At 34.8% G+C, this 14,843-nt stretch overlaps 1 protein-coding gene across 2 annotated transcripts in view; it reads left to right on the top strand.

The window, feature by feature from the left end:
- The window catches only part of LOC134529220 (uncharacterized), a 168,574-nt gene extending 154,036 nt beyond the window's left edge, over positions 1–14,538 (top strand). The window contains exons 5-6 of one of the 2 annotated variants that reach the window (XM_063363093.1): positions 9,820–10,961; positions 12,478–14,538. In XM_063363093.1, the coding sequence (XP_063219163.1) occupies positions 9,820–10,961; positions 12,478–12,849 (1,514 nt within the window). In that variant the 3' untranslated portion in view covers positions 12,850–14,538. Of the gene's footprint in view, positions 1–9,819; positions 10,962–11,660 lie in introns of both variants that reach the window. The other variant, XM_063363094.1, reaches the window with a different exon arrangement.
- The last annotated feature ends 305 nt before the right edge of the window (positions 14,539–14,843 follow it).

Here is a 14,843-nt window from a genome sequence, read left to right as displayed (position 1 = left end):
ACATAGCGGTGTACATGGCGCATGAATAATTAAATGGTTGCTACAGAAATAGAATCTTAGAATTCCCTGACTTTTCCCTGTTTTCCAGAAATGTAAGAGAAAAATTCCCTGACTTTCTTTTGAAGTACATACTGTAAATATTAACGTGCATATGATTAAATGTAATATAAAAATTTTAACATGAGGTAAAATAAGTTTTCTTTGTGTTATTTTGACGGCAGAGTTGTGAATGTGTTTTTTTCCTTCGACATGGCTGGTGAGAGCTCTTCGACCCATATGGCCGAGTTGAATACTTTTGTAGCACAAAGTGCAGTACTCAGAATTTATGTTTTAGCAGAAGGTTTGATATGCTGAAACTGTGGCTCCTTGAGCCATTTCTTCTTAAAAGTAGTTTTCTTCGACATCATTAAGCTATTTATTTTAAATTTATTTATTTGTATTCCATTGAGCCTTCTTTTGGTAGAAGCCATAAGTCTATGGAACATGTCATTTACATATTTACAGTTATACGTATACATACAGTTTTACATGACACAGTTTTAAATGCACATACATATTTAGTTTTACATACATATAACTTTAAGTAAAACAAATAGTTATAAAATTTTTCCAGATAATCTGAATTACAAATATAACATTATTTCTTTTATACATACCCATAGACATGATATGTGAAGCAATTTCTTATATTTATTAAGGAAAAAATAAATAAAAATTAAGCAGGATTAAGGGTATTAGAATATTGTTGTTAGGTATTGTAGCTATACAAGGGAGTCTGGCTGTAACCAGAATGCTTCCCCTCTTTCAGCAGTATACTCCATAAATTCTTTTAAATTGTAAAATGGATTGCATACAAGTGTATTTTTTATGGAAGCTTTATATTTGTCTATGTTGCTGATTTCCATTTGTAAGGTAAGCTATTAAATAGTATTCTGCCAATGTGCTCTATTCCTATTTCAAATTGAGTAGTGGTGTGTTGTATGGGTCTCAATTTATTGCAGCCTCGAGTATTATGATGATGGATATCTTTGTTTCTTTCAAATTTGGTTTGGTGTCTATAGCAGAAAATTAATGTTCTGTATTTATGAATTCATTTGTAAATGTTAGTATTCCTAATTTTTTAATTTTTTTCTGCAACTAGATGTTTTTTTTATCTTTAGTTATTATGCGAATGGCTTTTATTTTATTTTTTTAATTTTTGTATATTTCCGTTTAGTTAATTTAAAAAAAAGTACATATTAATATTTTCAGGTTAGGTTAAAACATTATTGTTTATGAATTCTTAAAAAAAAATATAACTACACAAATACAAAAACTATTACAAATTCACACCTAGCAATATAACGGGCCTACTTAGAGAATTACAATAGCAGCATTACAACATGCAAAACTCTTACAATCTTACAGTGTTAACTAACGATTCTGGGGGAAAACATGTTCAGTTATGCAATTTTTTTATACACAATGTAAGTGTCACGCAACAGAACTCACGGATTATAACGGTTGAAAAAAAAAAAGTAATTTATAAAATAGGTAGAAAAAATGCAAAAACCTAACCGCACACAAAAGCCACGTGTTTTCGTATCAGTTTGGTAGTTTTCAAAATGAGAATTGGTATTGCCTCTTTATCAAAATGCACTTTATTTTCTTATGATCGCATCAAAAACTAACTTAACCTGAAACAACGCCTTTAAATTCACGTAATAAGCTTTGAACTCACCTTATTCCACGTGAAAATAGCCTTCAAAAGATAAACGACGCCATGCCCGTTCTGTAGTTCACTGCATGAAACGGAACATAATACAAAGTCTCAAGGGCAAATTAAAAAGGAGCAAAACACGAACAAATGAAGGCCTGGGTTCGCTAGTGAACAAACAAGTGCCTGGATTGGCCAGAAGTTATGGTGGGTGGTTGTAACAGCCTATTGCAACGGACAATCGTAGACCAAGTTAAAAAAAAAGTTGCAGTTGCCGTGTGCCTTAAGCAGCAGCCTTTTAGCGGAGTCGTTGGGTAGCGGTACGAGCGCATCAAAACAAAGCTTTGTTTGAATTATACGCAACTTTAAAATGTCCAGAATTCGTAGAATTTTCCCTGACATTTCCCGGAATTCCCTGACCATTTTAATTTCCCTGACATTTCCCGGTTTTCTAGTCCTGTAACAACCATGAATTAAAAGAAATTACAGGTAAAATATGACAAAGTTTAATATATATATATTTACATTTACTAAGACAAAGTGCAAAATGATCATGCAAGTGATCCCTCTGTCAAAAGGAAAGGGGCCCTATCATAGTAGCAAATTAATCACGTTACTGTTACTGTTACTATTACTATTAATTTAACAATGAAATATGATAAGTCTTTTAAGTAGGTAATAAGAGTCCTGCGGCGCAGACACTCATAAAACAGCAGTTTAAATTGTACAAAGTTAAAACGAGACACTAAGCTGGCCAGAAAAAGAAATTTAAAAGCAGTTTACCGCAACAAAAAAAATTAGTAAGATTCGTACACAGTCCTGAACTGTTCTGACAGTTCCACGATTCACGTTGAGGAAGTTCAGGCACAGGTGACGTCACTGATGGAGCATTCAAAACATCAAAAGGACAAACGCATGGGTAAGCTGAAGTGGAAAGGACGGAGCAAGGTTTTTAAACGGCGATCCACTGAAGTGTCGTCCAGGGTTGTCAGCATGGCGCAGAGCGTACTTACGAACAGTAGCATGGTCTGTTTTCTTCTTACACCCTCACACTTCACGATCCTTGATTAGCATGCCTGCGAGTAGAGCCATGGTGACGTCAACTTGGCCCTCACTCAACTGCATCACTAGTACACGGGCGAAAAATACGCGCGCCACCTCGTGAATAGCCGATGCGCTGGCACCATAAACTCCCGCGCACTCGTAAAGTCCTAAACCACAGTGCAGCTCCAGAACCGTTCAACGCATGTCATGTGGACGAAACAAGAGGCACGCCCACTAAAACGTTTCTACTCGCACCGCGCGAAGTTCCGCGCTCGGAGACAGATGTGTATAGTCCGGCCGGCGCGACTCGACTCCCAGTTCCAGTCTCTCTCTCTCGCCACCGCTGCGCCCGAGCGCTAGTGTCGCATGTCGCACGATGAAGACTAGTATCATAGGTCTCACACGTATAATAAATAATCAAACCCTGACTTACACAGATAGTTATAAAATATAATAAAAATATTGCACAAGATTGATATGAAAAGTTACAAACTTACACACTAGTTAAAATTACAAAATATAAATCTTCTAGCACCTGCCAACGCTACAGCCAACCTAGGTAAACAAAAGCGCTAGGAAAGTTTTTAATTAAAATACTAAATGTATAATAATTTAAATTAAAATTGCTACCCAACGATTTATTTATAAAAACAAGGGAAATTAAAATACGTCAAAATTAACACAACAGCATTAAACAATAAACATAGATATGCCAGAGGCATTGGATGCCACACTCTGAACATCTCGATGCCAAGATTCATTAATGATTTTGTGTCTAATTTTTTTGAAACATACAGCATTAGATTTTCTTGTTGTTACCAAAATATCATTGCTGTACTTTTTGAAGGTGTCTTCTGATAGAATTCAAATGCGCACGGAAATCATTTTCAATCTGCTCATCAATTCTTCCATGGTGAATTGACATTCTTCATCACTGTTTTCTAGCAAACAGTAAACTCATGAATAGCATTTCCCACTTCACTTCCAGGGGGTCTGCCAATTTCACGGAGAGTCCATGGGGTTGGTGCAGAATTTTCATGCACAGAAAATGTTACTGCACATCAGCTGCTACCAAGTCAGTAACTGGCTCTACACATTGTACTATACTTCGCCCAAATTCATCATTTCGGTTTCTCGCGAGTGTGAGCACATTTTCTCCAATGGCTGATTTCATCATATGCTATAAAAATTATGCTTTGAGGGAGACTTTTTGATTTGTTTCTTGGCATAGTCCAGAGGCACGTCCTCTCCACACAAACAGTGTGTTTTAAAGGTGTATTCAGGGATACTTGAAAGCAATGGTGCTGATACAGAATTTTCTTTAGCCCTCTTCAAATAAGCAGCAATATACTTTTCTGTCATGTAATTTTTCCTGTCATGAACTTAAATTTCAGTGTTCCTCTTAAATGTTACAAACTTACCATCCTGTCTTTTTTTACTGGCATGAATGAAAGATTTCAATCCTTTTTCTCTCACAATACCCGCCTGTGTCCCATCTTCTAACAGTTTGTCGCAAATTACTTCCGAACGAGGCATTATACACGCACATAACAAGAAAAACTGGAAACAGCACTGAAAACGGAGCAAATATTGCAGCTTTAACGATTCGACCACGACGCGTTGGTTTTTCAGGGCTGAGTAACCCACCACCAGAGCATATGGGCTACAAAACGGTCGAAAGGTCATGGAGGGGGGGAACCTTGAAGGAGTAATGTGAGCGACAAAGGAATGAAAGACCGCACAGTTAGGGGGAAGGACTAGGTTATAGCGGAACAGACAGAGGACAGGCAAATGCACTTCGACTTGGCTCACGAACATTCGGACATAAGGGAATAATGTGCCATCACATTTTAGGAGGATAGGCGGACTGTCTGAATGTTGAAATTAAATAACCATTGCATACTGTTCATATATTCAATCTATTTGTTTAGAGGTTTTATTTTTACATATTTTAATATTATGCAAGTTATTTTCATTGAATTAATTACTTTACTTACATTAATTGTGCTTTATCGCAAAGTGTTCACTGTTGCCAAGCAGATATTACTTTTATTGGTCGCCCCTAATATCTGGGTGCCCTAGGCCTGGGCCTAGTTGGCCCTCAAGAAAGTCCGCCACTTTCAGGAGGGGGTAATTTTATGTTCTTTCATATGATATACAATATTTTGTTAATACATATCTATTTTTAGAGTTGCGGGAAGGGGAGGGGGGGGGGAAGTGAGCATCTTTGCAATTTTCGCAGAAAGGCAAAAAAAAATCGCTGTTTTTCAGAACCTCAAGCGCTGAAACCGCTCAACAGAAGATAGTACATATTGTAGGAAATGTCTACTTTAAGTTTATATAGAGTTGTCACCTTCGAAAAATGCAAATTTTTTGAGATGTAATCTAAACACTGAAAAAAAGTGCGGTCGATGTTGAGTTTTTTTTTTTTTTGTTTTTTCGTTGAGAAGCCAATCTCCTACAAGGCAGCAAACTTGTAATTCGGATTCAGCACCCCAAAAAACATACAGAACCGAACCATTAAGAAAAAAGTTCAATTTTTTTTATTACAAAAATTACAGTTTTGCACACCGATTATAACAGCCATGAAGGAGAAGACGAAAATACAACAGAATCCAGGAGAAAATTGGCTTCTCACAAAAGTATACAGCAAGTTAACAAAATTCAACACTATTCAAATTTTAAGTATTCATTGACATTGTATCATTAGATTAAAACATGAAGCCAATTGGTTCCTCTCATATTATAAAATTCTCAGCAAACAGCTAGCACATATTGATATATAAAGGTTTTATGTATAAAACCACTTATCTACAAAAATATATTCATGTGAACTTCTAACAGTAAAAACCAATCATTGATCTTCTGTTTTAACTAAAATTACTATACACAACATTCTTTAAAACTTTATCCCCAAACATCCACAATAGACTTCCTATAATCCGGCACATTCGGGAATTGCAAGTGCTGTATAATCAGGCGATATCTCCCCCTATCGCTGAATGCTAAGCTGTAGAGCTAATACATATGTAAGATGATGTTGGGCAGAAAATTTTGTTTAGCAGAAACACAAGGATAAAAATTTCAAAACATAAACAGGACCAAACTAAATTTGTTGTCAACGATTGCTGGCCACTGCTGAAGAAGAACAAAACACACTATCACGTTTGAGCAATCCCGAACCACACCGAATGCTCCCAACCAATAAAGGCCGCGCATAACGCTTCTGACTACCACTTATATGCATACTGTAAAGGAATTTTCTACGTTAGCTAAAAATTATTGGTTTTTAGATTATGCTTTCTTATTTGGCAGGTCACATTTCTCACTGATGCCAGACCATTTGCAATTCTAGACCATTGAATGCCGAGCTATCGGAAGTCTACTGTATGTTTCCTTATTTGACAAGAAGTCATTAAAAGTCACTGGTTTCTGTCCATTAACGGTATTGCAGAAATGAGTAATTAAAATAAATCGAGCCTGTATTATTTACATATTATTGCCCCCAAGGGGCTTTGGAGCTACAAGCTAGTAGAGTTATGTTTCAAATTTTTAATTAAGATTTGTAAATCGTGACCAGATGGACAATCATAAAAAATATAAATGAAAACGGTTTCCAATTTTTCTAGGGGGGGGGGGGGAGGAATGCTTAAAAGACAACTCAAAAGAACAAGTAAGATTTCAATTTCTTTCAATTTTTTGTCTTGTGTTCTTAGAATTTGATACTGTATACTTCACATTCAGGTTAGATAACATGAAGCCTATGATGAACACTGACTGAACAGACGGGCTTGTAGTTGTTAGTTTATTACAATGTATATTCTTTATAATTACAGTTAAAATATGGCAAGCTTTCTAACTAGGAAAGGAGAAATGTCTATGTTAGTTGGCACCAATTTCTGAAAGTGAAATGTCCTTAGTAGCCTATAAAACTTTTCTTTGAAACACATTTTTAAAGGGATTTTTTGATTTCACTCTATCACCATCCTTCCTCGAACATTTTTAAACATGTTTTACATTTTTCATTCTTTCCAGCATGTAGGTAATACTTATTTACAAGTACTTCCTCTCTAGGTTATGATGGTTTTTCCAAAAAAACTTAGTTTGTTTAAGGTTTTTATTTTTATACCACTTTTTAAAAAAAATTATGTTTTAAGGGCTTTCAGCACATTTTTACTTGTTTTACAATCCCTCAGAGTCAAATATTCATTGTGAATAGATCGTTTTTATACCATAAAAATTGAAACCCAATTATTTCAACACTAGTACAACCAAAACAACAACTAGTACAACAGTAGTATTTTAATAAAGCCTGCATATGCCCTATGAAATACATGTCGGTTGGACCTTCATCTTGGAAACTAAAGTAATAAATCCTACTATATTGTCACGTCCTTGGCAGTGGCCAGAGGCGCTGGTGTGCTTGAGAGGCAGAGAAGTAGCCCTGATGATAGGCCCGCAGCTGTTCCTCCTTCCTGCCCTGTTCTAACTTCTCCCTGATGATGGTGACTGCAATGTCGACTGAAACGTCGGTGAATTATTCGCCTAGGACATGGCTACAACCCAGAAGCCAAGCGACTTCAGACAATGGCCGTGAAAGCCTGCGAACATTATTATTTCCCGTTTATATATATAGTTTTTCTTTTGCCCCCCTTAAAAAATGTTATAACAGAGTATTACTGTATCTGTATTAAACTATTCTCATTTTACCATCCAATCAGATCGCCAACCTTCTGCCAGTATAGATATTCAGATCAAGCCAGTCATCTACATTTGGATAATATATCCATATCTACTAACCAAACACATTCACATGCACGCAGCTGTATTCCAACTATTTTTCTCATCCATGACTTGGTTTATACACACACCTTACACTTAATACAACTACGTACTGTAACCGGCAAAACTGGAGGCATAAGTTTCGGCCTGCTTGAAGGGTCTCCAGTACCAATACACCAATCAACCTGGATTAATACAAACAGGACCAAAAAAAAAATTGGTTTGCAGTTTTAAATATCTATTTGAGAAGGCATTTTTAAATCGGCACTGTTTATGAACAAAATGGTTAAGAGACCAGATTTTCCCTGCAAAATCTATGATGTATTTTAATTTTCATGTTTAAATATTTTTTACTTTGAAGCCTACCAATTAATAAATTTGAATTACCAGATCACCACGTAGCTTAAATTTTAACTGGGAGAGATGCTAGAATCAGTAATCAAGGTTATTAATATGAATAAACACTAATTATGGTCATAAATGCCCTTTCATAATTGTGTACATTTCTAATGTATGTACATGTAATCATTACTTTTGACATATTAAAAACAAGTGACTTTGTATCTTAATAATAGGGGAAGGTTTATTGTACAAGCATCAAAATTCTTAGCTATGAACGATTATAAAATTTTCATTGCATTCTTATTGTGAACTATGTATTAAAGGTCAAATCCACCTTCCTGATAAATATACAGTGCATTTAAAAGTTTAATGTTCTATCATGTAAAGTTTATATTAATCATAATAATGAATGTTTGGAAGAACGAATAGGACTGAACATCTTGTTGACTCTGTGATCATTACTCGATAAGCATGGAGCTTTGGCAGTAACTGGTGGGGAAAACTGGTGTGCCCCAAGAAAATCCACCCGCTCACGAGAACATCCATCATTTTTCACAAGTGGAAAACAGTCACGGTTTGATCCAGTCTGGAATCAAAACCCCCGGATCACCTTGGTGACGGGTGAGTGATCCGATAACTTAACCACCGCAGCTCAAATTATAACACTTCCTTTAATGTGCAGTGTGATCTTAGATTTAAAAGATAATATTCATTTTGAAAATAATTTATGAGAAGCACTATCAATTAAAATATTTTTTCATAATATTTTAATTTTATTAAACTGTAAATATTTGAAGAAATTTTTTGAAAATCAAGGTCATTAGATCTAACTAATGAGTAGATTAAAAAAAAGGGTAACTGTTACATCATGATAGAAATAATAATACATTTAAAAGAAGCATTTGTTTTTTGTAAATTATTCAATATGTAATAGTTTAAAAACTGTTTACAGGATAACTATTAGAAATTGGCCCTAACATTAACTTATATTATTACTGGCTATTTAAAACACATAAATTATTACAATACCAGTTTTTTAGTAAATTATATATTGAGGGAGTATACATGCAAGTGTATAAATATATACATTTATGCATACATATAAACACGCACAGAACAAGCAGTATTCTACAAACAAGAGAATACTGTTACACAGGACGATAATTAGAATTTAGTCCTAACATTAACATATATTTTTAGTAGCTACTTAGAATGAAAAATTATTCCCCATGGTGGTTTTTAAGTAAATTAATTATTAGGACCATATATATATATATATACACACACACACATACACACACACAAGTGTATACATAAACAGAACAAGCAACAGTTTACAAGCGAGTGTGTGTTCTGTCATACATGAACAATTAATATAAAAATATGGTGAGAACCATAATTAGCAACTTCTTTATCCACCAGTAATGAACAATGCAAAACAATTTAATAGAGTTGTAATATTTTTTTTGGTTTATGCAAGTAACTTATTCTCATACTTATTATGTCTATATCTCCTGGTAATAATAACTTAGCATTTGAAATTTTGACATTTATGATATTAGCCGATATTAAATATGTTATCTATTTGAAAATCACGTGTATTTATCTCTAGTTTCCTCATCAGAACATTGAGTGTGTGTGTGTATAATTTCTCCTTGTCAACTATAAACAGTCATCCCATGCCTCAGAAAACTCAAGTAACCTGTTACCCAGTTAGCACACAGAGATGAGCCTCGATAATTTAGACCCCAGTAAATCCATATCGTCCACTCAAAAATAAATATAATTTATACCTAGAACACTTGCCATTATTCTTATTTATGAATAAGCTCCCAGCTTTCACATTACATTGACTGTGTGTCCACACATTCTTCAAGAAGCTGCACTCCTCATACACTGTCTTCTTGCACACACAAGAATCAACTGCCTGAATAGCTGTGATGCTGGTGTTGCAGGAACCAGGCTGCCAGTAACGGTGCCAAGTCAGTGTGCTGGCTCCGGAGTTGGCACACCGGAGCAGTTTCTGCTACAGAATGCCCCTGGCATCATTCAGCATCCGGCTGCGGCAGGCAGCCAGACGAGCTTCACGGACGAGTCCAGGAAACTCCTGGGCGACTACAGAAATTTCCAGCTGTTCCAGGGTTTGCCTGGAAGCGGTGAAGGACAGGATGAAAAAAACTCTCCAAACATGACACTATCAGAGTTGCAACTGAAGCACTCGTCCCTTGGTTGTGAAGAAGATTTAAATTCAGAATTAGCGAGCTTTGGTGATGTCAATGAACCCATTTACGCTACACTTTCTTCTAGAAGTTGTTGTTCTGCTACGACGGCTGCAAACGACGACTTTGAATTCTACCAACACGAAACCAATCCTTCTGGCTGTTGCAAAAGTAACGAACTTTATTTCAGCGATGGAAATGTGTCAAATATCTTGGAAAGAGAGAATAAACGCAGTGAGGAATCCAGTAGCTGTTCTCTTATGAATGAGAAATCATTTGGGGCAGAATTCGACAATGTGGAAAAGCTGATGCCTCAGTTTCTTTATGATGGACTCTTCCATGTATGCGGAAAAAATTCGAGCCACGGAGATTTAGTGGTAGCCCCGATCAAAGAGCCAAATGTTATCAGGAATGAAAAATTAATCACAGATGGGTCATTGTTAGGTGCTATTGAGAATGAAATAAAAAATAGGTGTAAAGAAATGAAACTAAACACATCATTGATTGGAGAAACTTCTGAACAACATAGAAGCCATAATCAGTTGGACTTGCCAACAACAGTAACATGTGACACTTCAGTCACTGAAACTAAAAATATTGGTAACTGTGGTTACTGTGACCTGCAAAAAGACAAAAATGAACAAAAGAGAGTATTACGAGAGAAAGGAAAGAAAAGTGATACCTTATCACCATATAGCCACAGGAGGTACATTTCCAAAGGATTTTTGAAATCACTGTCTGTAGACAACTTTGATGAATTAAATGAAGAACTGAACTATCACAAGGCTAATGATGTTACAGACTGGGGAAATAAATGGTGTCCAGAGTACAAAAGACAATATTCAGTTAATGAGTTCAATGCCATGGATAGAAAAGAGGTAAGACACACAAACCAGTGTTTTTTTATGCTATAAAACATGCATGACAAGCACATTATTTGTAAAAATTTTGAAGTACAATTAGATATACGTATGTAGGGGAGACCGGGGTAAGTTGGCGAACGGGGTAAGATGACGAATCGTATGTAACTAATCCAGAAACACAGATAGACGGTTGGCGCACCTGTGACCTTGTGTGTCACCATCTGCACCTACTAGGCAGGTGCAGCGGAATTTTCCAGTCAGTTTGAATGTGGCAGTTTTGAGAGGCAGTCTGTTTCGTGAGCCATTGTTGTAATATTGAAGGTACGTATGTTAAGCTATTACGAGAAAAGAGTCCATTTGTTTTAAATGTTTATATATGTAAAATGAAATGCTGACTTTTGGGAGTATTTTAGTGTATAGATTGTTGAAGAAAATTTGTTAATGTTGTTCGTGATTTTGGTAAAGCAAAAATACGGCTGCTGGGGCAAGTTGACGGGGGCAAGATGACGAATTCGTCATCTTGCCCCTGCAATCGTCAACTTGCCATAGGTAATGACAGTGTGAGCATTATTTTGTATTATATGTGTTATTTAAACCAATGATGTACAGATATGACGAACATTTAAGTAAAATAAAAATAATAATGAAATTATAAAATATTATAAATAGTTCCTGTGTTAATAGTCGTAACAATTTTGTTTGATTTTTTTGTAGATGCCTAGGCATATTATAAGCGGAAAACGGAAAGGAGGCGTTGGAGTGACGTAGAGATAGATAGAAGAAGCAGAATGAAGAGAAGAAAAATGAAAGAAAAACTAAGAAAACTGAAAAACAAAACTCTGATCATTCTGTAGCAAAACCATAAAGCCTAAATAGCGTTTCTTGCCCTGCATGTGAAGAAGTTTATGTGGAACCTCCAAATGAAGACTGGATTCAGTGTTCCACATGTTCTGAGTGGTGGCACGAAAACTTTTCCAATTATGAAGTCAAGGAATTATATCAAAGTCGTTCAAATATGTTACAATATATCTTCTTTACATCCTGCACGTTGTTTAGTGTAGGAAATCTATAAAACTATTGTTTACTTTGTCCATAAATATATATATTTTGGTTTCGTCATCTTACCCCAATAGGTTCGTCAACTTACCCCACTCCTGGGGCAAGATGACGAATGTGCTAACTAATTGGTTTCTTGTCAATAACTTCGGAACTACGCAAAGTAATACAACCTTTTTACATATTTAGGTAGAAATTAGTATGTACTTCGTATTGGTACCAAATTAGATATTATATATGCTTATTTATCTGTTAAAGGCCATTTCAAAGCTTAACATCGTCAACTTGCCCCGGTCTCCCCTATATTTCAGATATTAAACTAAAGAAATACATTTAAATAACCTTTTACTGTATATAGTTAATAACAAAGAATATTAATAAAATATTAACTGTGGTTATTTTGTACATAAATAGTTTTAACATTTTTTTTTGTTAAGGAAAATGTTTTAATTTGAAAATGTAATTTTTTTTAAAGATAATCTTCGAGCTTCCAGGTAAAAGTGACAGTCTCAACACTAACGAAATGCACCTTCGAGACAGCCATCTTCCATCCAAAACAGCGAGACCAGCCAACACATGCAGAGAGCTTCCAGAGCAACTGCCTAATTTCTACCAAACATTCAATACAGAATCTATGATGACACAAGGATCTAAACTGCAAAGGCAACTAGCTCAGAGCGCTAGCAAAAAACGACTGATACCAGTGATATCAATGGAATCGCTCCTCCATGCAGTAAACAAGGCTGGTGTTTTATATTTGGACAATGGTGAACTATGCCAACATGGCCCCAATCTCAGAGCCAGTACATCTGATTTAAAAACAGTTTTTGTGTCTGATTACTTGTAGATATGTTATGGTTTATCACACACTTCAATGAAATATTCCAATTTTTGTGCATTTCCAAAGACAAAACATGTAACATTCAATTAATTTTTTTTTCATTTACATTCCTGAGACTATGTAGATTTTTATGACATGCAGTTATATAAGGTATCTTAAATTTAAAATAAATATTTTTGATTACAATTTTACATTTATTTTGTATACTAAGTAGATGCAAAGTGGAAAACTATGAATTAAAAATTTCATCTTTTGATGTAATTACATTAAAGTTGCCTAAAATTATTTGATATGTATAATAAATATGAATATTTCCCAGTTTGAATAAATAGGAATAATATCACATTACCTATGTGAAGTTTAATATAAACATTGATGCATTTAATTACTTCTGCAGCTTCTTTTAAAAATATATTAAATCAACTCATTATGGGTGGGGTTCAGTGACTAAAATCAATACTCTAACAAATCTTTTTATTTTTGGTAAAATGTGAATAAAACCTTCAAAATCAACTACCCAACCACTTCACTTGGTCAGTATAAGAATATGCGCAGCTGGGACCAGCAGTCATTCGAGACAGGCTCTTCAGACTGGAAGGGTGTGTTTCTCTATCCTGGCTGGCTTTAGACACGCGAGGGCAGTAAGTCTGCTCCCTCCCCTGGAATGTGCGGGTTCTACCTGCGTATGTGCAGGACAGGGCTGAGAAACGCACTGTTGCCAGTTCTGCTCGACCCTTCCGCTTTTCCCTTACCAGGTCAACACCCTCGGCAGCTGGGCAAGGTGACAATCCGCTGGCGAGCCAGGATGAGTGTGACGGCCCGCCAGGAATTACCTTCTCACACTCGAGAGTTCATACATTATTTTAAAGACATTACCGTGTTGTATGCAATAATTGGAGTTAATTAATTTTTTAAATAAAACAATCATACACAATGTTAGTTAAAAACAAATGCCATCTTTTTCATTTTCTCAAGGTAACTAAATTTTAGGAAGTCTTGAAGTTAGAGTTTATTTATAATCCATATGCAAGAAGCCAAACAAATCGAAAACAGTCAGAATAAATAAATAAGCACAAATGTGAGATATAAACTTCATTATGTAAATAAGATGCAATTAGTAAAATAGTAAAACATAAAATTAGAGGCATGACAATTAATATTCTTGTCAGGTAAATTGTACATTTTTAATACCTGCCTAAATTATTACAAATGCTATAGGATTTCCTGGTAAAAATCCAAGAAGAAAACAGATAATTAATTATCTAATTTTGTTATTATTTACTGGGGAGACAAAGAAACCATATTTACAACTTTCAATCACAAAAAAAAACATATGTTTAGTAACAACATTCGACATTGCCAATAAAGTAATTGGAAAATTCATTATTTGTGTTGGAAAAGCCCTCCTATATAGAATGTCTCTGAACATGAAGTTGGGCCAAGAATAGTTGATAAGCTAATTATTTAGTTCTGAATAAAAAAAACCAAAATCAGAAAAGCATCGTAATTTTTTAGTTAGAAATTAAAAAAAATAATAATAATCTCTTCTGCACCAAATAATTGGATACTGTGAATAAAATGTATTTTTAAATAATCTTAAATTACCCTATGATTAATAATGATTCAAAATAAAATTTTAAAATTATTTTCTGGGGGTAAAAATTCTGTGCACATCTTATGCGGCAAACATTTTAAATTGGGTAAATATGACTTTTAATATAGTAAAAACTTTTACTATGCCAAGTTAATAAGTAAGATAATTCATTAACTTAAGCAAAAAAACACAGGCCAACAAATAAAAAGTGCAAAAACTTTTTTTTGAACCAATTTACCTAAATTTCATGTATTATTGGGTACTGAAACCATATTTGGTATCCATTTTTTTTATCACTAACGGTTCACTACCAATAAGACATCAATTATATATTACAAACAATAGGGAAAATTTAAAATGGAAAATTGTAAAATCAGGTTTTTATTTAAGTTACAATTACCAAATT

This window comes from Bacillus rossius, chromosome 2 (genome assembly GCF_032445375.1).
Source record: "Bacillus rossius redtenbacheri isolate Brsri chromosome 2, Brsri_v3, whole genome shotgun sequence".
NCBI classification, from domain to species: domain Eukaryota; kingdom Metazoa; phylum Arthropoda; class Insecta; order Phasmatodea; family Bacillidae; genus Bacillus; species Bacillus rossius.
The sequence above is the reverse complement of the archived record's forward strand: the minus strand, read 5'-3'. Positions and strand labels throughout refer to the sequence as shown.